The sequence below is a fragment of the Anguilla rostrata genome, chromosome 8, assembly GCF_018555375.3.
Source record: "Anguilla rostrata isolate EN2019 chromosome 8, ASM1855537v3, whole genome shotgun sequence".
Classification (NCBI taxonomy): Eukaryota; Metazoa; Chordata; class Actinopteri; order Anguilliformes; family Anguillidae; genus Anguilla; species Anguilla rostrata.
In genome coordinates, this window is record NC_057940.1 from 6496318 (window position 1) to 6519085 (window position 22768).

General features: G+C 45.3%; 1 protein-coding gene across 2 annotated transcripts in view; it reads right to left on the bottom strand.

Moving 5' to 3' along the window:
• The window catches only part of LOC135260654 (contactin-associated protein-like 2), a 245155-nt gene that overhangs the window by 80422 nt on the left and 141965 nt on the right, over positions 1-22768 (bottom strand). For both annotated transcript variants that reach the window (XM_064346074.1, XM_064346073.1), the window contains exons 10-13: positions 20452-20614; positions 11079-11185; positions 7521-7640; positions 4475-4675 (exon numbers count right to left, since the gene is read on the bottom strand). In XM_064346074.1, coding sequence (XP_064202144.1) covers positions 4475-4675; positions 7521-7640; positions 11079-11185; positions 20452-20614 — 591 coding nt within the window. The remainder of the gene's footprint in view (positions 1-4474; positions 4676-7520; positions 7641-11078; positions 11186-20451; positions 20615-22768) is intronic.

The following is a 22768-nucleotide window of genomic DNA, read 5'->3' on the forward strand; positions in this document are numbered from 1 at the left end:
TTGCTAGGGCTAGATTGAAAACCTACAGGACGGTAGATCTCCAGGAGCAGGGTTTGGCAGCCCTGCTCTAGTTGTTGAATGAGGTGAACTTTGTTAGGGTTGGAGTGAAAACCTACAGGATGGTAGATCTCCAGGAGCAGGGTTTGGCAGCCCTGCTCTAGTTGTTGAATGAGGTGAGCTTTGTTAGGGCTGGAGTGAAAACCTACAGGACAGAAGATCTCCATGAACATGGTTGGGTAGCCATGCTCTGGTTGTTGAATGAGGTTTGCTTTGTTAGGGTTGGAGTGAAAACCTACAGGATGGTAGATCTCTAGGACCATGGTTGGGCAGTCACTGCTATAACCCTTAAAGAACATGGGAGCAGAATGCTGGGGGTAAAATTTTACACTCCTCTGTGTTTCCATGGAATCGGGGAGGGGGAAGGAAGAGCCATTCTTGGGGGGGGGGGGGGGGTGGGCACATGCCTCCCATTACTGTGACTGTGAGGGGGGGGGGGGGTGCCTACATGCCCCCCATTACCGTGACTGTATTTGACTTTTCTGTGCAGGAAAAGCAATGGCGGCCTGTCAGATGCAGGCCCCTCCACTCCGTCTCAATAATGACGGGACCTTGCTGCGGGGAAGATTTATTCCTGGCTATGTGAATGAGCCTCCTGCTCTGCTGGGTAATACTGAGAAGGCCGTGGTGTAGCATGGGTAGGTGGTGGTGGTGGGGGTGGGGGTGGTTTTGTGGGGGGGGGGATGTTAAAGACCCAGCAGAGTCAACATCATCTTTTTCTACATGGTAAAATTATCCGGAAAGAACTCAAGAAAACAAATACTATGATATTATTATTATTTTTTTTACACCTCAAAATAACCCCCCCCCCGAACACTTCAAATAAACGTATCACCTCCATAGATCTGAGGTGGCAATCTAAAAGCGAGACAGGTATCCAACGCTCCCGAGCTGGAGGAAGGATCATTTACGCCTGTATATCTCCATTCCGCATCACCCAACGGACGCTGGCTGACCTTCACCTTTTTTCATTCTCTTCGCACAGGCAAGCCACACAAATGCGAATATTTTCACACCTAACATGTCTGCCACCTGCACTTCCACAGGGAGGGTAATGAGGGTCGGGGGGAGAAATGTACAGCCTGGAGCGACTGCAAGTCCGAGGAAGGAGTGCGGCAAAGCCATCTCCGCCCCGGGGGGAGAGGTCAGAGGTCGCGGAATAAGGGACAGTTACATCACAAGCGCTCGGTTACGATGCTTCAGTACAGCTCCATCCAGCAAAATCCTGATTTAACCCTTCGTCTGGTAGAGAAATGACAGACCGTGCCTTGATTGGACACTGAAATCCCCCTTTTTTGGGGGGGGGGTAATGTTTTACCTGTCTAATCTATTGACATTGCTATTTTTTTCACTATAGATTTCAGAGAAAAAAAATACACACCCCCCCCCCCCACACACACACACATGCACAAGCACAAACTCACCCACAAATGCACACACATCACACACAATAAATGCACACATAAATCACACACGAACAGTGCAAGCGGATTTGACCCTCTGCTAATTATTTCAAGGTACATAAACAACTCGCACTCATTTTCAGCAATACACTGTCATTATTTCAACGCTAAAAATATATCACATTTAAAAAAAAACGAATTGTGGATTATGAATTGCTAATGCGTGTCACTGGTAACAAGCTGAAGGAAACATGCAATTATGCAAAGAGTGTTGATTCATCTTTGGTTTTGTGTGTACCACATGCCAACGTTTAATTGCCCTGAGACAAGAACAAGGCAGACAAAGGAGTGAGCCGAAACATTGGTCTTTTTTCCCCACTTTACACAAATAAGCACATATGCAGCAGCGACATCGCAGATAAGAATAAACTTCCACCGGCTGGCTTCATCCACGTCTAGATGAAAGTTTCAAAACCACGTCTCAAACCATCCAGAACTAACAAAATTGATTTGGAGACGTCTCACAGAGTCTTGTCAACAAACAACAACTCCAGGTTTCTGCATAAAATGTAAAAAAACAAACAAAAAAAAACAAAAACAAATACTAAACGTAGATGAACAAGCACGTAACCGTCCAGACCCACGGCGCAACTCACTTCCGCAGACGCATTTTAGCTGCCACCACCTGCGCATGCGTCCCAGAAAACGTCCCTCAAAGGTCGTCCGTGAGTGAGTGAGTGAGTGACCACAATTTGCCATGCATAGCCCATGGCAAAAGAGTACTACAGAGCGAAAATGGGGGAGCAAAATGCGTAATGCGCGGGGCAGACTCCCGAATCACACTGTTATCAGAGATAACAGGAATTACGAAAGGATTTTCCGAACATCTCAAACCCTGCCCCAACCCATGAAATATTCATGTCGTATATGATGCCTTCGGCACAGCAGCCAAGGTCGCCCGAACGGGGTTGCCAGCTCAGATCCACGAGCGATCAGCAAATGTCAAGGCACAGCGCAGAGTCGCGGCGTCTCGCGGCGGGCTAATTACGCGTAGCCCCGGTGTTTATCCTGAATAACATCGTCAGCTTTAATTAGCCCCGACAATTTCGGAGCTGATCAATCTCATTATCCGCCAGCGTTTCGCCGAGCGAAGTCGCTCGGTAAGGACGTTAAAAAATAAAAAATAAAAAAAAAAAAGAACGGAAATTTAAAAATAAAAATAAAAAATACAAATAACAATCTCGACTCAATAGGACGCGGTGGTGCTGCGGGAGCACCGTAAAGTCAAACTAACGACCTGTGTTTTACGGCGCGGAATGTAATCACGCAGGTTAAAATACACGCGGAGGGACCGGATCTACTGAACGCGCTGGCAGCGGGTTTAACACCTGAAAAACTGCCCCCTCTCAATAAAGCAAATAAAGTAGCCGAGCATATTTACTAAAACTGCCCCGCCAGCCCCCGGGATGCGCTCAGCGCGCATCAAACGGGGGAAGAGACTGATCCTCAGCGTGCGATCAGATCAGCGCAGCTGCTAAGTGAATGTAAAAGAGATGTAGCACAGCGTAATGGTGCTTCTCTTTTTGTGGGCCAGGCTTCAGACAAGTGTATTTTTGTGCAATTGTGAGGCGAGGCAGCCAGATACTAGGGTTGGGGGGGGGGAGATTTTTTGCTGACAAACGCACAAGACAAGGAACGGCAATTTATCAAGGTCGGCTGCGATGATGGGGGAGTTTATTGCGCTCGCGTTTCAACGCCCCGGCGAATTGGGTGTTAACTTTCAGTTCGGGCACGGGGGTACGATTGTCGCAGCTCGAGAAAATCCCGCAGGTTCCCGTGAGCTGTCCCTCTGCACGGAAAAAAGCTCAACTTACGTTCACTTTACAGGGACTGGGGAAGCAGTGCTCCCGCCTCACCACCGAGACAGTCGCTAGCAGCGATAGTGACGACGGTAGGCCGCTGCGGGCTACGTTTACGTTATTAATTGAGCGAATATCCGGCTGAACTGAGAACACGACCGCGTGCGAACGTCCAGAAACAGTGATTTGCGGCATCGAATGCCTCGAGACACACCCAGAGGCTGAACATGCACGTAGACGCACAGCCTGCAGTGGTAGAGATAATGTGACTGGAGCGGTCTACTCATGTTCAGACGTGAAGACACGTATGCTAATGTGCGTACGCACGTGTGTGCGCATGCACACGCACGGACGCACGCACGTGCACACGTGCACATACGCAACAAGGACACGTGCACACCGAAACAGCCGTTGAAGAGCTGTCCTGGGTTGAGCTTCATTGCTCTTCCATGTTAAAGTAAACTTTAACATGGACCCGTCAATAATACCTGACAGGTTACCTCAATCAATAACGACTGTGACTCATCCAAGGAAAAAGGCCAATGCAGCTTCATTGATAATGTGCTGTTACAATGGAAGAACCAAACAAGATTCCATCGATAGCAGCCAATGTGATTCCATGGATGATGCCTCACCTGCTCACACGGATAGTGCCCCAATCAACGACACCTGACAAGAATGCACTGACAACACCTGACAGGATTCTGTCCACAACAGCCACGGTGATTCCATCAGTAAAGACTAAACTGTCACCGTCTATAACTGCTAACACCGTTCTATTGATCCAGGCGGGGAAGAACAGCGCTGAACAGAGTGCATCTCCCAACGCACAAACACAAACAAACATAAACACTGCATGGCTGTACCATACTTCGTAGCTATGAACAAACACACACGTACACGTACACACACGCACGCAAAAACTGCATGCACAAACACAAACAAACATAAACACTGCATGAATGTGCCATACTTCATATCTGTGTCTACACACACGCACACACATACACACACAAACACACACACCCACACACACACACATGCACACTGACGCACACAAACACACACGCGCACACGCACACACACACACACACACACACGCGCATGCACACACGCACACAATACACACGCACACGCACGCACACACCCTCTCACCTGGCGTGTTGAGCAGTCGGGACATGCGGCAGGCGTAGGCTACGTGCTGCTCGCAGTGCTCTGCGCTGCCTGTAATGGCGAACACCTGCTCCATGGTGGCGCTGTAGTTGAGCTGCAGCACCGTGCGGCTCTCCCGGCTCGACCCGCTCACCGGGGCCTGCGGAGGCAGGCTGTTCATCACCGTCGTCCACACCTTGTCCTCTGAGACACAGAGAGTCACGCGTTAAACACCCCTCCCGTACACTGTAAAGGACTAAAGCTGCTGTTAAGGTAAAGCTGAAATAACTGTAATGCTACAGTAAGTGTAAAGCTGACATGACTGTAAAGCTGATAAGACTGTAAAAAGCTGCTGTTAATGTAAAGCTGCTGTTACTGTAAAGCTGATAAGACTGTAAAAAGCTGCTGTTAATGTAAAGCTGCTGTTACTGTAAAGCTGATAAGACTGTAAAAAGCCGCTGTTACTGTAAAGCTGAAATAACTGTAATGCTACAGTAAGTGTAAAGCTGCTGTTACTGTAAAGCTGATATGACTGTAAAGCTGATAAGACTGTAAAAAGCTGCTGTTACTGTAAAGCTGATAAGACTGTAAAAAGCTGCTGTTACTGTAAAGCGGAAGTAACTGTAAAGCTGCCGTTACTGTAAAGCTGATGTCACTGTAAAGCTGCTGTTACTGTAAAGCTGCTGTTACTGTAAAGCTGATATGACTGTAAAAAGCTGCTGTTACTGTAAAGCTGATAAGACTGTAAAAAGCTGCTGTTACTGTAAAGCTGATAAGACTGTAAAAAGCTGCTGTTATTGTAAAGCCCTGCTGACACTGTGGCCCCTCAGAACCAGAGTCACTGTAAGTAGCCCTGCTGACACTGTGGCCCCTCAGAACCAGAGTCACTGTAAGTACCCCTGCTGACACTGTGGCCCCTCAGAACCAGAGTCACTGTAAGTAGCCCTGCTGACACTGTGGCCCCTCAGAACCAGAGTCACTGTTAGTAGCCCTGCTGACACTGTGGCCCCTCAGAACCAGAGTCACTGTAAGTAGCCCTGCTGACACTGTGGCCCCTCAGAAGCAGAGTCACTGTTAGTAGCCCTGCTGACACTGTGGCCCCTCAGAAGCAGAGTCACTGTTAGTAGCCCTGCTGACACTGTGGCCCCTCAGAACCAGAGTCACTGTAAGTAGCCATTTAAGTTCATATGTCGCCATCTGAGTTTGTAACAAGATGTGAAATAAGCAGCTTTCTTCCAACCAAAATGTTTGATTTTCATAATCAGTGCAAAGGAATTATTTATGACATGCCGAAACCATTGCAACTGGTAATGGCTTCAACCAAAGGCCCACGGGGACTGTAATGCAAAGGAAGTTACATGAAAGAGGCTAAAATACTCTTCCCAGACATCCATATGAATTCACCAAATTAAATATATTCACTGACTGAAATGGAAACTGGACAATGTTAATAGGGCAACGGATATAAAAGGGGCCTAATATAGCTAATTGCATTCCATTCCATGAAGTTTTTGTCTGTTTTTCACTGGAAATAAAATCATTAACATTCATGTGCATAGTTGTAAAGCTGCCTGTAGCTGTAGGAAAAGAAAAAAGAAAACATCCCCGTTTTAGACCTCTGTATTTGACCAGGTGCAGCTGGCAGATAGACAGATAGATAGATAGATAGATAGACATAGAGAGAGAGGGAGAGGGAGAGAGAGGCACAGGATATACATAATTCATGTAGATACTAACCTTAGCTCTTGGTTTGAGCCACAGAAGCTCCACATATGGAGTTAAAGTTAAAGTGCTCAAGTCTAGCAGAGGAAAATGTGTGCTGTTGTGCAGAGCTGCAGAGACAGGGTACTGCAGCTCAGCTTAGCAGTCCTGGCTGGTTCCAAACCCCACTACCAAAAGCATGTTACCCAAAATTAATTCTTTTTTTTTTTTTCTGAAAATTTTGCTGCCCTAGGGTTGACAAAGGCCTACACCTTTTTTTTGTTTGTTTTTATTTTTATTTGCGGTTAGCTACACTGGCAGGAAGCAAATGGCGTCCACAAACACAGACAAAACACTTTGAATATATTTCATTAACTTTGCCAATTCACCTTCACAAAGCACGTGTTTTTTTTTTTTTTAATTTAAATATATTTGCGCCTGGATAATTAAACCACTTGGATAGCATCGAGATGATAAACAACGCCTCGCGCACATATAAAAAATGTTAGCGGGAACAAAAAAGGGCTCTGGCAATCGTCCACACCTCATTCACGCTGAGCCATTCTCCCTTTCGACGAATATTAACTGAGCAATCTAGCGGGCCGCGTCCTTGTCGTTTTGCATTCTGCGAGGAAATAACATTCCAGGAAAGTGATTTGTCGGACCTATCAAGAAGGCATCAATCAGCCTGAGCAAGGATATTGACTACGGGAATGAAAAAAGGAACAATTAACCCGGCAAGGGCAATTCAAATTTAGGTGCAGTACACAAACTGCTTTTTTTTTTTCTTTTTTTTTTTAATGAGACATGGACAAGGTAGGTGTGTCAGACAGCTTATAAAAGACTACAGAACACAACAAAAGAGGTGGCGGCGGCGGGGGCGTGGGGGGGGGGGGGGGGGGGATTCACTAACAACAGAGCCAATAAAAGCAACCGCAGCACACTTACCATAAATAAAAATAAGCAGCAAGAGAATAACTCATGTTTCACTGCGTTCAATGCCATAAAGTAGCACGTCTAGACAGAGCTCATACGTATGTATGCCGGTCCTAGTACAACTGGGATTACAGAGTGGTTCTCCGTTCAATACGAAACTGGCATTACAGAAGACGACTTCCTGGGGGAAGATTAGCAAATCCCCCTCTAACCTTACGAGCCGCAGGGTTGCTTGCTATTCTGTACCAGTGTCCCCGTTTCCACGGGAACAACCCCGTGCACTGTGCGTGTATCTCCGTTCAACGGCCTTGTGTGTGCTTCTGGTGACAAAAACAACAACAACAACAAAAAATAAAAAAAATTAAAAAAATATATACGAAATGAGCTGTTTTAAAATGGGGACTCTCCTCACCTGTCATGTTGCAGATGACCTTAAACGGGCCAAGGGGTCCACTTCCGTCCGGGTCGATCCAGTAGGAGTCCGAGGTTCTGCCCAGGTGCTTGTAGGCCTCACAGGACTGCTCGTAGACAGCTGGAGGGAGGGAGGGAGAGAGAGCGAGAGAGAGAGAGAGAGGGAGGGAGGGAGGGAGAGAGAGAGAGAGAGAAAAAAAAGCAATTATAAAGACGCATCTTAAGAGCTACAAGGCGCCGAAACGGCAAACGTGCAAAGCATACCAACAAGCACGCTACGGCTAGGCCGGAACAAGCACGCTACGGCTAGCCCAGAACAAGCACGCTACTGCTAGCCCGGAACAAGCACGCTACTGCTAGCCCGAAACAAGCACTCTACGGCTAGCCCGGAACAAGCACGCTACGGCTAGGCCGGAACAAGCACGCTACGGCTACCCCGGAACAAGCACGCTACTGCTAGCCCCAAACACGCACGCTGAGAGAAACAATGCGTGGAGAAAGAGGAAAAACAACCATGTAAGCCCTGTAAAGGCCTGATAATAAAGGCTTGTTGTTCTGCTAACAGTTTAACAAGGGACACTTTTTAGTTTTTTACATTCAAGATAATTGGGAGTCCAGTCCTTCCAATTATTCTTTTCTCTCTCTCTCCCTCCCTCCCTCCCTCCCTCCGTATTTCTGTCATGACCATTGCACTGTTCTTTTCAGAAACAACGCTGGGTATTTTGACACGTTTCATTGTCACGACGCTGCATAAAAATGGCCGTGATTCAGACACGGCCATTTGGCTACCAGCGTCCTTCCATGTAATTGTAATAATCACCACTGTCATGTGACAAGCCCTGTTAAACTGAACCGGCGTGGTGATTGGTTAAAAAAAAAAAAAAAAAAATCTATCTGTAAAGTCATTAGCATTCTCAGCGTGGCTTAAACAGTGAAGAGGAATAAAGACGAAATCGCTCAAACACCTCTTCCTGTTTTGGCGCGCCACAGGGCCTTGCCTTGCTTTGATGAATACCGCCACACATTGAAGAGAAAATGCGCTATCAAGGCCTGCCTTCCTTCATCACAGATGTGCATTATATCATCTGGGCTGGCAGCAGGTGTCAGACAGCAGCGAGAAAAAAAACTGAATAGTTTTCTTGAGTAGGGCTTCTTCAGAAGACTTCATTGTCATTTGTACTTTCTGTAAAAAAAAAAGCTGGCTGCTTTGGTTATGGTGGTGTCTATCAGTGTGGGCGGGGGTGGGGGGGGGCATTTTGTATATACCTTTACAAAAGGCTTGAAGACAGAACACAGTGATCCAGAGGACCCTGCTCTACACTGCCACAGATGTAAGTAACATGACATTCCAAGACAGGGCTGCCCAGCCCCGTTCCTGGAGATCTACCATCCTGTAGGTTTTCACTCCAGCCCTAACAAAGCACACCTCAATCAACAGCTAGAGCAGGGCTGCCCAACCCTGTTCCTGGAGATCTACCTCCTGTAGGTTTCACTCGCCTACAAGCCACTCACAACAGCTAGGCAGGCTCACCTCGACACCATCATGATCTCGCCAACTGCACACCTCAATCAGCAACTGCTGACCTCGTTGAGCTGCTAATTAGAAGAATTAGGAGAGCCAAATTAGGGTTGAAATGAAAATATTTACAGTATGGTAGATCTCCAGGAACAGGGCCGGGCAGCCCTGCTCTAGGGCTTCAATACAACCACAATTTACTTTGCTCTAAGATTTGAGTAAAGAAAATGCCTTCAAATTTGGGAGGCATGCAGCATAACTAAATCGGGTGCCTGATCAGAAATTATTTCATTTAGCAGACACTCTTATCCAGAGCAACTTACATAACTGTTTACATAGCATTTACACTGTATCCATTTTTATACAACTGGATATATACTGAAGCACTGCAGGTTAAGTACCTTGCTCAAGTGTACAAGGGCAGTGTCCAACCCGGGAATTGAACCTATGACCCTTAGGTTACAAGCTCAGTTCCTAACCCATTATACAATACTGCTGCCCCAGTGTGACTAACACTAGCAGGAGAAACGGAAGTGCATTTACCTGACTGTTCTGAGCAATTGTACCAGACCTGGCCATAGCAACCAGGCCAGAGAGCAGTTGGTCTTGTAACCTAAAGGTCACAGGTTCGATTCCCCGGTAGGACACAAAAAGTCGGTCTGGATAAAAGTGTCTGCTAAATGCCTGTAATGTAATGTAATGTAACCTAAGTACAAATAAATTCTAAATACATACAAACTATATCTATTAGAAGGAGAGGGACATAATAACATGAAAATGTTATTGAGACATAAATATACTGTAACTTTAGTGGAAAACGGTTAGAGCCCCTCTAGCTGTGCTCATATATTGCGGAAAAAAAACTAATAAATAAAAATGAAATTTAATGGAACCATAGAATGAAGGACATCTTCATGCTATAAAAACCAAAAAAAAATAGGAATCAAAAGAAATTACAGCAAGTGGAAGACTGTAAATACAAATGATTAATGCCTTTCATCACTGAAAAAGAAATCCAGTAAATGGTAAGCAGTTCACAAATATCTCGTTAATGAAAATCAACACTAATGCGTCAGCACAATGGTGCCCTTCATGTTGTGTGTGTGCAGTTCTTGAACAAATTGAGACAGATTGCTTCACAGAGTGCATATCATGTAATCATGTAAGCAATTCAATGCCATGGAGGACATAAATTTAAAAAAAAGAGACTGATGATCCTTTAACAGGAGAAAAACAAATTGCCCTCACTGTCAACAATATACTAAATATAATCAATAATCTGTGCTTGATTTGAGACACAGATATGCCCTAATGGAAAATATTATAGTTACATATGATATGACAACCTATTATGGATTTGACCCTGTGGCGGAAAAAAAAAACAAGATTATTGCGTAAATGTAGGAGTTTCAGTTTATATTTCATATTTCGGTAGTCAGGGAATGGTTTCTTCTGCCTCGGTGTCCAAGGTGACCTGGCAGAATGGGTTTTCATTCTTCTTTAGTTAAAATTAATGACAAAAGAGGGTTGAATTCAGGACTAGGTGCATCAGTTTTAGCAAGGAGCTGAACTTGAGAGGAAATGAATGGAACTGTACTTAAGAGAAAACTTGAGATGTGCACATTGTACGAAATGTACAAGGCTCTTCTGTGTTTAGGCTGAATCAAAGGAAAGCAGGCTGAATTTAAAAAGGATCTGTTGTTGAACTAGGCCTTGTGCAGATTGGGCACAGTGGGGCCGTATTTGGGGGAGGGTGGGGGGGGGGGGGCTGGGGAAGGGGTGGGGGGTGAGTTAGGACAATTCCAAAGGGCCCTGACTGGGTGGGGCCCTCAAAAAATTGTGCTGCAATTGTACAAGAATTTGGGGGCCTAGCCAGGTGGGGCCCAATTGAAGGTCTTTTCACTGGGACCCAGTATCTCTGGTGGCCCCCCTGATCAGGAAGTCGGTGAATCCAATGTATCATTATTATCTGATCATTATCGGCACATGCAGCTCCGCCCATTTTTTTGTTGTGTGATGCCATGGAAACGGTTACGCCCTCACAGGTGTGGCAGGTGGCGCCGGTGTAGCCCGTCCCGTCGCAGGCGCAGCTGAAGCTGTCCCAGGTCTGGCTGCACCCGCCCCCGTGCTCGCAGTGGTTCGGCATACACCTGGGGGGGGCAAGGACACAAAGGACACACAGTGTCACGGACAGGAAGCACCACTCTCACCTATTTCAGCTGCGTGAGCGCGAGTAGCTCCCCCTTGTGGAGAATCTCCAGCCTGCCAAACGTGAGGGAGTGTGACTAAGTGAGTGAGTGAGCAAGTGAGTGTGTGACTGAATGTGTGAGTAAGTGGGTGAGTGAGTGTGTGAGAGAGTGAGTGTTTGAGTGTTTGAGTACATGAGTGAGTGAGTGTTTGAGTGAGTGAATGAGTGAGTGAGTGAGTAAGTGTGTGAATGAGTGAGTGAGTAAGTGAGAGAGTGAGTGAGAGAGCGACTGAGTAAGTGTGTCAATGAGTGAGTGTGTAAGTGTATGAGTGTGTGTGTACTGTAGGTAAGTGAGTGAGTGAGTTACAAGCCAGGTCCATGAGGTGCTTCGCATCTAAAAAAAAATAAATAAAATAATAACAGAAATACGAGTGGAGAGGAAATTTAGCCACACTGCAGTCAGACTGAAAGCCACTGAGGTAGGGAAGGTGCACAGCTACGTCACCGAAGCAAAAAAAATAAATAAAAGAAGGGTTATATCATGCAAACCCTTCTCTAAACTCCAAACACCACCCCTCACCCCTGTGACAATTACCAGCTCTCAGCCACAGGGCTGCTAGCACAGCGCACAGGTAGCGCACGCTAATGAAACAGCGTCAGCTCTAAAGGCCACAGACGCACATTCTCATCTGAGCCTGGCATTTTTCCTTCCTTTGCCACAGCGCTTTGAGGGCCTCTCTCATTTAATTGCCTTTTTTTTACACTCAAAAGACTGTTTACAAAAGGGCGCGCTATAAGGCGCGTATTTACCTAATTACAGTATAGCGCGCCTTTGCTTTGAAATCGGGCATGGTTTTTGAGGACACCAGTCAAGCTCTTTTTTAAAAAAAACTAATGTGTTTCGTTTGTTTTTCTTTCACAAAATAATGACTATGTTGCACGTTTATAATATGGAAATGCATACGTAACACAATTCATGAAGATAAATAAGTCAAACTTTGGATTTTAAGCTTTGAACTCGAAGCATTTTTTGAAGCACTATGTTAGTTCATCTCTGTTTTTACAACCAACAAATGTTTACGACAACAGGAATGGAAAAAAAAAAAAATCCATATTATTGAAAAGCCAACTGCCCATCGGATGAATTTTACACAAGGTATTCTTAAGCAACCAGCCTGATAAATGAATCACTCTGTGGTGGTGGTGTGGGGGGATTTTTATTTTCGACATAAAACAGAAATGTAAGCTGGCGCACGACTTGCTTGCTCATTTAACCACTCAGCCACGTAATGTATTTTCACACAGCTGCTAACGGAAAAACAGCCGAGCAGGGATTCAAACGCTAGCTCACCGCGCAACGGCCTAAGCTGCAAGAACGCGGGGGGGGGGGGGAGAAAAAAGGTGAAAAATCAAATTCATCTGTGGAGAATTCTATAAGACTAAGACCGAGGGTGGCTGAATGACTGTTTTCAGATTATTTATCGATGAACGGCATAAGCTGAAATTGCTCTCCATGTAAATTAACTTAAAAAGCGGCTCGGCAAGGAAACTAATGCTAAATGGCAGTATTACTTTATATCGTATTTCTGATATTTGACTGATGCTCTTTAAGAAATGAACCCAAAGGCACAGCGGTCCTAGAGGGACAAACAGAAAAGAGTCAAAATAGCACTGCATAATAATGACAGTACATGCTTGAATGAACACCACATACATATCTGTTATTATTTTTAAACATGATTTAACATTATTTATTTGTAATTGTTTTGTGAAGGCCAGTGACTTGCCTTGCAGTTTCTTTTTAAATTGGTTTATGGCTTCTTTCTTGCAACAGGATACAATTGAGTGAAATGTTAATGACAGATTATATTTAGGCACCTTTTTTTAAATCTAAAATGTTAAACTGAGAACTGGCCTCTCCTCTCAAACCGCTGAATCTAGACTGTGTCCATACTGATGCTGAAAACAGCCTCATAGTAGCACCGGAAAATTACTGTCATTGATATTGTGCGTATTATTCAGGGGGAAATCTCAAAAAAAAAAAATTACCAGTCATCATTTTTTTGCTCTTATTAATCAGTCCGTTAACTGTCATTTATTCAAATTCTGTAATTCATAAATAATTTCCCATTTATGTATTCATGTTCTTATTCAATAAAGGTTTCACCTTCATTTCAGTCCTTGTCCTGCCCATGGTATTTGATTAAGTTGGGCTCTACTGACTGTACAAATTCAAATAAGGCAGTTACATTTATTTTGGGAATAGACCTGGCCAAATCTCCCTACAGTCACAGTAACGCTGGGGGGGGGGGGGGGGCAGCTGCTGCCTTCTACAGAGCAGTCACATGGTCCTCTATGCTTTGCTACGCGTCTGGATAATATAATGACAACTTTTATGCAATCCAGCAATTACAGGAACAATGCAAAATGATAATGCCTAATGGTGGGTTGGCAGTACAATGCCTAACAGGGATTGGTGGAGAAAAAAGTCTCTGACGTACAGTCACTGTCTCCAACTGCGGTTCTATCTCCCTAAAAATATTATCAATTACAAGTCATATCTGACACCGGGTGATTTACAAACCAAATCCAAAATTGGGCAGACTAATCTCACATCAGTGTTAACCAAGCCAGTTTGATGAACCTGACAAGTAATTATTATTATTATTATTATTATTATTATTATTATTAATAATAATAACAATAATAATAATAATCATTTGTTGCATTTATATAAGGCTTTTTCTCAGTCAAAGCACTTTATAGTGATTAGGGGGAAACTCGCCTCAGTAACCACCAATGTGCAGCACCCACCTGGGTGACGCACGGCATCCATTTTGTGCCAGAACACTCACCACATACCATCAGCTGAGGTGGAGACGGAGAGAACGATCGATCTTTTAACCCAATTAAACCAGGGGATGATTAGGCGGCAGTTTGAGAGAGTCAGGGTGGGAATTTAGCCAGGACACCGGGGAACCCCCCCTACTCTTTGCGAGGAGTGTCTTTAATGTCCACAGTGGGTCAGGACCTCGGTTTAACGTCTCACCCGAAAGATGGAAGTAAAACGGAGCAAAAGCAATTTTTAACATCTCAAGATCTCTCTTGTCTGACCCAAAATTCCCTGGCTGATATAGACATTTAAGTGCTGTCGGAGCTCCCCGTCAAAGACTGATCGAGCGACAGGTTCCCCTTACATTGCTCAAATACACTTCATCGGTCTCAATCAAGCCCCATCTGACACATCATTAGCACAGCAAGGCTAGGTTTTTACTGCCATTGGTACTATAACGTGTAACGCTACGTTCCCGATCACTACAGAAAAAAAAAACACTGTAATGACAGTATAGTCAGGGATCTGTACAAATTAGACCAGGGGTGGGTGGACAACGGGGGCCGTATCTGTGTCTAGCCTTCACGCCAACTTCTGGCCTTAACCACTTAATTAGCTATAACATTCGTGGAACGTGACATTTTAGCGACATTTCTTGATAAGCACAGGAATGACAGCCGAAGACTGTTCACGTGTCCCCGTACGAAACGCTTTACTGTGATCCGATCAACGAGTGAAACCAGTGTTGGTTTATACAGCCAATTAGCTCGTTTAGCTTGAGTAATCGGTGGAAACAAAAACCGCCCCTACAGGACCATAATTGCCCACCCCCTGAATTAGACTGTTGACACTGCCAGGTATACACGCAGCCGGGCAAGGATGATGTCACGTTGCCATGGAGAAGAGAAAATGTCAGACTGAGGGTCATTTTTATATCACGTCTAAGTAAAGGCGGCACATTGGCCCAAAATTCCTCTCAGTTATAGCTGACCAATCACAGCACTGGACAAAAATCAAGAGACCACGTTCAAATTTTCAGTTTCACAGTTTATGGGTACATCTGTGGAAAATCTACACTTAAATTTTTTAAAATAAACTATAGGGCCAATTTGATTTTAATTCCAACAAAAAAAAAAAAACACTGTGATTCAGAACACTCATTTGCAAGAAACTGACAACTGGTCAAAATACCAAAAATAAACAGTGTCGTTGTACATTGAATATTTATGCAAACTAAGCAAGTTCATATCTATTAATAAATAATAAAAATAACAATGCCTTCACTTAGGAAGGTTTCAACAATCAATTTTTGGGGAAGTAATGCCAATTCTTCTTCAAAAAATACTGGACGGTCTCTTACTGAGCTGTGAGGTCAGTATTTATACTGCTTCTCAAGAGTTAATGTTCTGGAGTTAAAAGTCTGCAGTTCTGTAGTTTGATCTGTAGATTTACAGTTTACCTTACAATTGTCTTTGTGAAAGCTAATCAGGACATTGAGTATTTGAATAATACTCACAGGGAAAAAAAAAAATCAATAACTCAGTGTCCCTATATTGAGCTCATAAAAAAAATTATGCCAAATCGTTGGGCCCATTGTACCAAGCCCTGTAGCGCACTGCAATGAAACCCTTCCATTGCTGCTGCAGAGGGCATCCCACCAAACACTTTCCCCGAGTTTCACCATTTCCATGTCACAATCCTAGTTTCCCGCCCTGCCGATAGATTGGCGGCCTGTCAAGGGGTGTAATCCTGCCTCTCGCCCAATGCACGCTGGGATAGGCTCCAGCACCCCCCCCCCGCGACCCTGCCCTGGATAAGCGGGTATAGATAATGGATGGATGGATGGATGGATGGATGGATGGAATCACAGTTTCCGTGGGGGAAGAAACTCATTGTTAAATGAATGTTTTGTCTCAGTGTTCCGTTCCAATGCAAGCTCTGCTGCAAACGACGAGTTTCACAAAGGCGGGAATCTGGGCGTCTAGCGGATTTGAGCTTCTTGCGGTGAAAAGGCTCTGCTGATTCAACACGCTGCCTGCGCGTCTCTAATCCGTTAATGCGCCTGGGTGTGAAATGTGAATAACAAGACCCAGACCGTCTGGGATTCGGCGAACAATACGAGACAGAGGACTGGCGCGCATCCGCCACGCCGATGTGTCTGACGGGCACGGTGGCAGGGTACTGCCAGGAGCGAACCGTCTCTGTGAATGCCCGCCACAACTGCTACTGAACACTCAACCGTCTCTGTGAGAGCCCGCCACAACTGCTACTGAACTCTCAACTGTCACTGTGAGTGCCCGCCACAACTGCTACTGAACACCCAATCGTCTCTGTGGGTGCCCGCCACAACTGCTACTGAACACTCAACTGTCACTGTGAGTCCCCGCCACAACTGCTACTGAACACTCAACTGTCTCTGTGAGTGCCCGCCACAACTGCTACTGAACTCTCAACCGTCTCTGTGAGTGCCCGCCACAACTGCTACTGAACACTCAACTGTCCTTGTGAGTGCCCGCCACAACTGCTACTGAACACTCAACTGTCACTGTGAGAGCCAGCCACAACTGCTACTGAACACTCAACTGTCACTGTGAGTGCCAGCCACAACTGCTACTGAACACTCAACTGTCCTTGTGAGTGCCCGCCACAACTGCTACTGAACACTCAACTGTCACTGTGAGTGCCAGCCACAACTGCTACTGAACACTCAACTGTCCTTGTGAGTGCCCGCCACAACTGCTACTGAACACTCAACTGTCACTGTGAGAGCCCGCCACAACTGCTACTGAACACTCAACTGTCACTGTGAGTGCCAGCCACAACTGCTACTGAACACTCAACTGTCACTGTGAGTGCCCGCCACAACTGCTACTGAACACTCAACCGTCTCTGTGAGTGCCCGCCACAACTGCTACTGAACACTCAACTGTCACTGTGAGAGCCCGCCACAACTGCTACTGAACACTCAACCGTCACTGTGAGTGCCTGCCATAACTGCTACTGAACACTCAACCGTCTCTGTGAGTGCCCGCCACAACTGCTACTGAACACTCAACTGTCACTGTGAGTGCCTGCCATAACTGCTACTGAACACTCAACCGTCTCTGTGAATGCCCGCCACAACTGCTACTGAACTCTCAACCGTCTCTGTGAGTGCCAGCCACAACTGCTACTGAACACTCAACCGTCTCTGTGAATGCCCGCCACAACTGCTACTGAACACTCAACCGTCTCTGTGAGTGCCCGCCACAACTGCTACTGAACTTTCAACTGTCACTGTGAGTGCCCGCCACAACTGCTACTGAACACTCAACTGTCTCTGTGAGTGCCCGCCACAACTGCTACTGAACACTCAACCGTCTCTGTGACAGCCCGCCACAACTGCTACTGAACACTCAACCGTCTCTGTGAATGCCCGCCACAACTGCTACTGAACTCTCAACCGTCTCTGTGAGTGCCAGCCACAACTGCTACTGAACACTCAACCGTCTCTGTGAATGCCCACCACAACTGCTACTGAACACTCAACCGTCTCTGTGAATGCCCACCACAACTGCTACTGAACACTCAACTGTCGCTATGAGTGCCTGCCACAACTGCTACTGAACTCTCAACTGTCACTGTGAGTGCCCGCCACAACTGCTACTGAACTCTCAACCGTCTCTGTGACAGCCCGCCACAACTGCTACTGAACTGTCACTGTGAGTGCCCGCTACAACTGCTACTGAACTCTCAACCGTCGCTGTGAGAGCCCGCCACAACTGCTACTGAACTCTCAACTGTCACTGTGAGAGCCCGCCACAACTGCTACTGAACACTCAACCGTCTCTGTGAGTGCCCGCCATAACTGCTACTGAACACTCAACCGTCTCTGTCAGAGCCCGCCACAACTGCTACTGAACACTCAACTCTCACTCACAAGCGCCAAATTAAGCAAAAAAAAAAAGGAATTTGGAATTTTTTTTTTGAATAACTGAATTTTTGTCTTTTGATGTCAACTTTGTTTCCTTCCAAAGGTGTCAGGGCTTTGTTCCAGTTCACCTCTTCAGAAATAAATTAGCACCTTGGAACAAATGGAATTGGAATCGCGTGGACTTTCAGGTGGTCCAGTCAGCTGCCAGTTAAAAGGTGTGTTTAACCCTTTGAGGTGTAAATTCACAAATATGTGATAAGAATGTTCTTTACTGAACATTCTAATGCTGATGTACTGCACACAATCATTGCTGGTGATTGAAAGAAATGGAGTTCACTGACTTTAGAAGACGGACTTTAGAGTTTTGAACAACAAAAAAAAGAACATTCCAAAAAAAAGAAAAAAAAACACTCTTCAAAATCCTCATCATTGAGGATAATGGACTTCTACTGAAAAAAAATAACACTGAGTCTTCATTCATCAAACGTAAAAGACTATCATCTGAAAAATAATCTAAAATGGCTGCCAACCATTAGTACAACAAAGACAGACAGACTATCCCATTGACAAGCAATGAATTGGATGCATTTGCTTTTTCATGAAAAAAATAAAATAAACTGCTGCTTCACTGTTTACTGATTACAACCTGGAGACAATGAACAAAATCTGGTTTTGAAGGGGTTCTCAGAAAATAGGCTATTCAGTTTTGTGAGGTCGTCTGAACACATTTAAATTATTTCGTCAGCAGTTCAGCCCGTTATTTTTTGCGCTGTTTTCCAGTAAGAAAATGATGTGTTTACAAGCTGGCATGGCAACAGAAGAAAAACAGACAGAGCCGGAGGTACTCGTTCTCATTTTGAATCCGCTGCCGCCGAACCAGAAGTGTGTCATCGACGATTAAGTGTAAACATTTACAAAGGAGACAAGAGCACACATTTTAGACAAAAGCGGCTTCATACAGACCGCGTTTAAATGAGTGAGAATCACAATCACACGCACACAAGCCTGTACACGCAAACACATAGAGGCACGCGTGCGCTTGTTCTCCGTACGCCGGTTCTCACCGCACGCCTCGAGTTTAATTAGCGCCAGAGCTAATTCCCACACTTCCCGAGATCACGCGCTGCTTTGTTCGCTCTAGAAATTAGCGCCCTTTTGTCGGAACGGCATTTCCATATCTCAGGCAAAAGGGGGGGGGGGGGTGGGCTGTTTTTGTTTTTAGCTCCATGGTTACGGGACGGGATGGGATGGGGGGGACGGGCGGGCGGGGGGGTGGGGGGTGGCTGGTGGGGGGTAACCTGCCGGTCGAGCATCTGCAGCTGGCGGAAGCTGTGGTTTGAAGAGCCCTCCAGCAGCGCTCGAGCCCGCTGAGCAAGCACCCCTCCCAAATGAGCGCTCATCGGCGCAATTCAACCTTACACCAGCAAAGTGCTAACGGCGGGTCCGCCCGGATTCAATCAAACCGCATTGCGCTTAGCCGTTAAAGCAGGAGGGGGGGGGGTTCGCAACCTTTTCGGAACCAGGGACCCGCCCACCGCCCCCCCTGACTCAACCCCCCCCCACACAAACTTCCATGGGAACCCCATCTTAAGTGAAAAAGGGTTATTATATATGTATTTTCTTTTTAAAAATTGTTTATAAAGATTGCAGAACTGGGGGGAAGGGTGGTTGAGATTGTGATCGTCGACTGGTGGGGGGCTGGGGGTGTTTTGGGAAAGGGGGTGATTGATATCAACTAAATTCCTTGATTTCAAATCAGATCAGTGACTGTTGAAACCAAGGCCCTGGTGCACCAAGACTTGTCATCATCCGAATCCCATTTATCATGGAGACTTCAATGCATTTCTCCGTGTGAAACAACACACGTTCATATTGTGTTTGTCTCTGCTTATGTAAATAAGCAAATTTTATGTCAACATGCTAATTTTTCACTTTAAGTATTGGCAAAACACAAAGAAAAGAATGAGAAACTGAATAATTAATCTAAGCACCTGTTCGCTGTGCCAGATCGTTATGCATAATCATATTTCTTCCCGTTTCTCTTCCCCCCCCCCCTTCCCCCATTTTCTTTGAATAGGATTTGAATGGGAAAATTGCTTGAAGAAGAAGAAAAAAGAATTACACACACATTTCTGATTTGAGGTTTCAGCACACAAATTGTAGCTTGCAGCCTGCAATTTGGCCTTGCTTTCTTAAACGCTCAGACACAAAACCCCTGACAGCCAGCGTAACAACTGCGCGTATGGAAGGCAGATTTGTTGACTGCAGAAACAGAGGACGAGAAAGTGAAGTTTACCAGTCTATAATAACACACTGGAACAGAGGACGTGGAAGTGGAGTTTACCTGTCTATAATAGTGCACTGGAACAGAGGACGAGGAAGTGGAGCTTACCTGTCTATGATGGCGCACTGGAACAGAGGAAGTGGAGTTTACCTGTCTATGCTAGGGCACTGGAACGGAGGAAGAGGAAGTGGAGTTTACCTGTCTATGATGGCGCACGTGTCCAGGCTGACGTTCTCGAAGAAGCGCAGCTCACTCTGCTCCACGGAGGTCAGGTCAGCCAGCTGGTCGTCCACGTGGATCAGCTGCATGCAGCCCTGGAAGGACCGCTGAGTCGGCGCGGAGCTGCCACGCCGAAAGTATCCTGCAGGGGGCAGAGGTGAGCAAACACTCTCTCTGTAGCAGTGGTAACAACCAACGACCTACCGCTGCTCTATAGAATCTACACAGGCACCCCGATTAACATATGGTGATCTGTGGGCAGAGCTTTCACAGAAACATCAAATACCTTATTTGTTACAGAAATTAATACTTATTTGGTGTATTGTTTATATAATAATTAGCAAATATGTACAAATATAAATATCACTGCATAAAGACTCTTCTCTAAAGATTCAGGATGCAAAAGTAATACAATAGGCAATAGTTAACAGTAATAGTTATTGGCATAAGTATTAAATATTTGGCAGAAGCGCTGATCATATCACTAAATGTAGTAAAAACACAAACTGGAGGGAAACCTAATTGAGCTTAAATACGTATGTACTCGAACAGTCGACCAGATCTGCATATAGAATACCAGCTAATGTTTAAGGGTAGTGTAGTATCAACGTGAGGGGACTGGGCATGTAACCCAAAGGTTCAATTCTGAAGTACAGCACTGTCATTGCACCCTTAAGCAATATACCTGAATTGCATTGATATATATTACATTACACTACAGGCATTTAGCAGACGCCCTTATCCAGAGCGACTTACACAACTGTTACATAGCTTTTACATTGTATCCATTCATACAGCTGGATAAATATACAGTATATGTATACCTGCTGCTATATAAATGGTTACAGTATAAAACAATGTGAGACGCTCTGGATGAGAGGAGTTACAAAATGGCAGCGATGCGACTCCCAATAACAGACCAATCTTCCCGTTAATACGTGATGACATTTGAGAGGATTATTATTTTAGAAAGCGCCTTATGATGTGGACAGCTTCCTTTCCAGAAAAACATCGCCGCCGCCGCCGCCGCCGCCGCCACCACACCGTGCCCGTTCGGTCTCAGAGGAAGGTCACTGCCTCCACAGTCCGTACGCTTTTAATTAGTTTTTGAAAAATAAAAAAAATATTTAAAAAAATAAAACACTGCCGCTATCAAAAATGTTCAATTACAGGGAGATGAAATTAGGAAATATTGTTGGGCCCCGGCAGGGGCGTGCACAGACATTTTGAGGGGCAGGGGCTTAACGCCGTAATGCTAAATTTAGCACCTTTAAAAAAACGTAGCGCGCGTAGACGTGAGCTTCTAATGACCGCACTCCAGCTTCATTACACCAAGTACCAATTTCGGCTCGCTGGCCCGGGCCGCCCACGCCGCTGTCGGAGAGCTCGCTTTCCCAATTTACGCCCCCGTATTACAGTCCTTTCCTAATTGCGGGATACCCGTCTATTTGCTGTGCCTGTTTATCCTTTGATGACGTCAATGACGGACGTCGAGATTGCTCCGCGGTTAAACCTGAAGCCTCGAGCGGGAAGTGGGAGCGCTGTCAGGTTTCGGTATTTTTACCGCCTCGTACGACGGTGGGAGTTTATGTGTTAGCGCCCCTCTCAATCCAGCGAGCGTGGCGAGGCCCACCATTAATCCCACCTCTTCCCTGAAAAGAGATTTTACATCAAATCCAAGATCGACCATCTCCCTCCACTGACCGGCAGTAGGGAATTACCGTAGAAGACCTACATAACAAGGAACAAAAACTGAGCAAACAAGAACGTCGAAGGCTCTAATAAAATGAAATGAATTTATTTTATTATATAAAATAATTAAATTAAATGTAATATTTTTGTTTTTTCTGCAGAGTTCAAAACAAGAGGGTACTGAAGAAAGTGGTGGTGCTTTTAAAAAAGCTCTTAATTAGAGCAGAGAGAACTTTGATGGAGTCATCTGTTTAATCAACAATTCTTCTTGGGTGTTCATGGCCGACTTTTCACCCCTCGTCAAACGAAGAAAGTTGTAAAGAAAAAAGAACCAGACATATTCTTGTATCTAACGAGAAGGTCAGCAAGGCCTTTATATAACCATCACTTTTTGCACATAAATGGGGGAAAAGAATTCGAAAGACAACTTGGTATCTTAAGATTTAAGATATATTACCTCTTGGGCAAACACATCGGTTAAGACATTAAAGGGAATTGTATCAATCTGAAGAGCAAACACTGATACAGTTTGAAAACTGTTGGACTCTACTGTAAGACACTGTAAACTTCCCACGGTGATGTAACGATCACCACTAGTGACTGA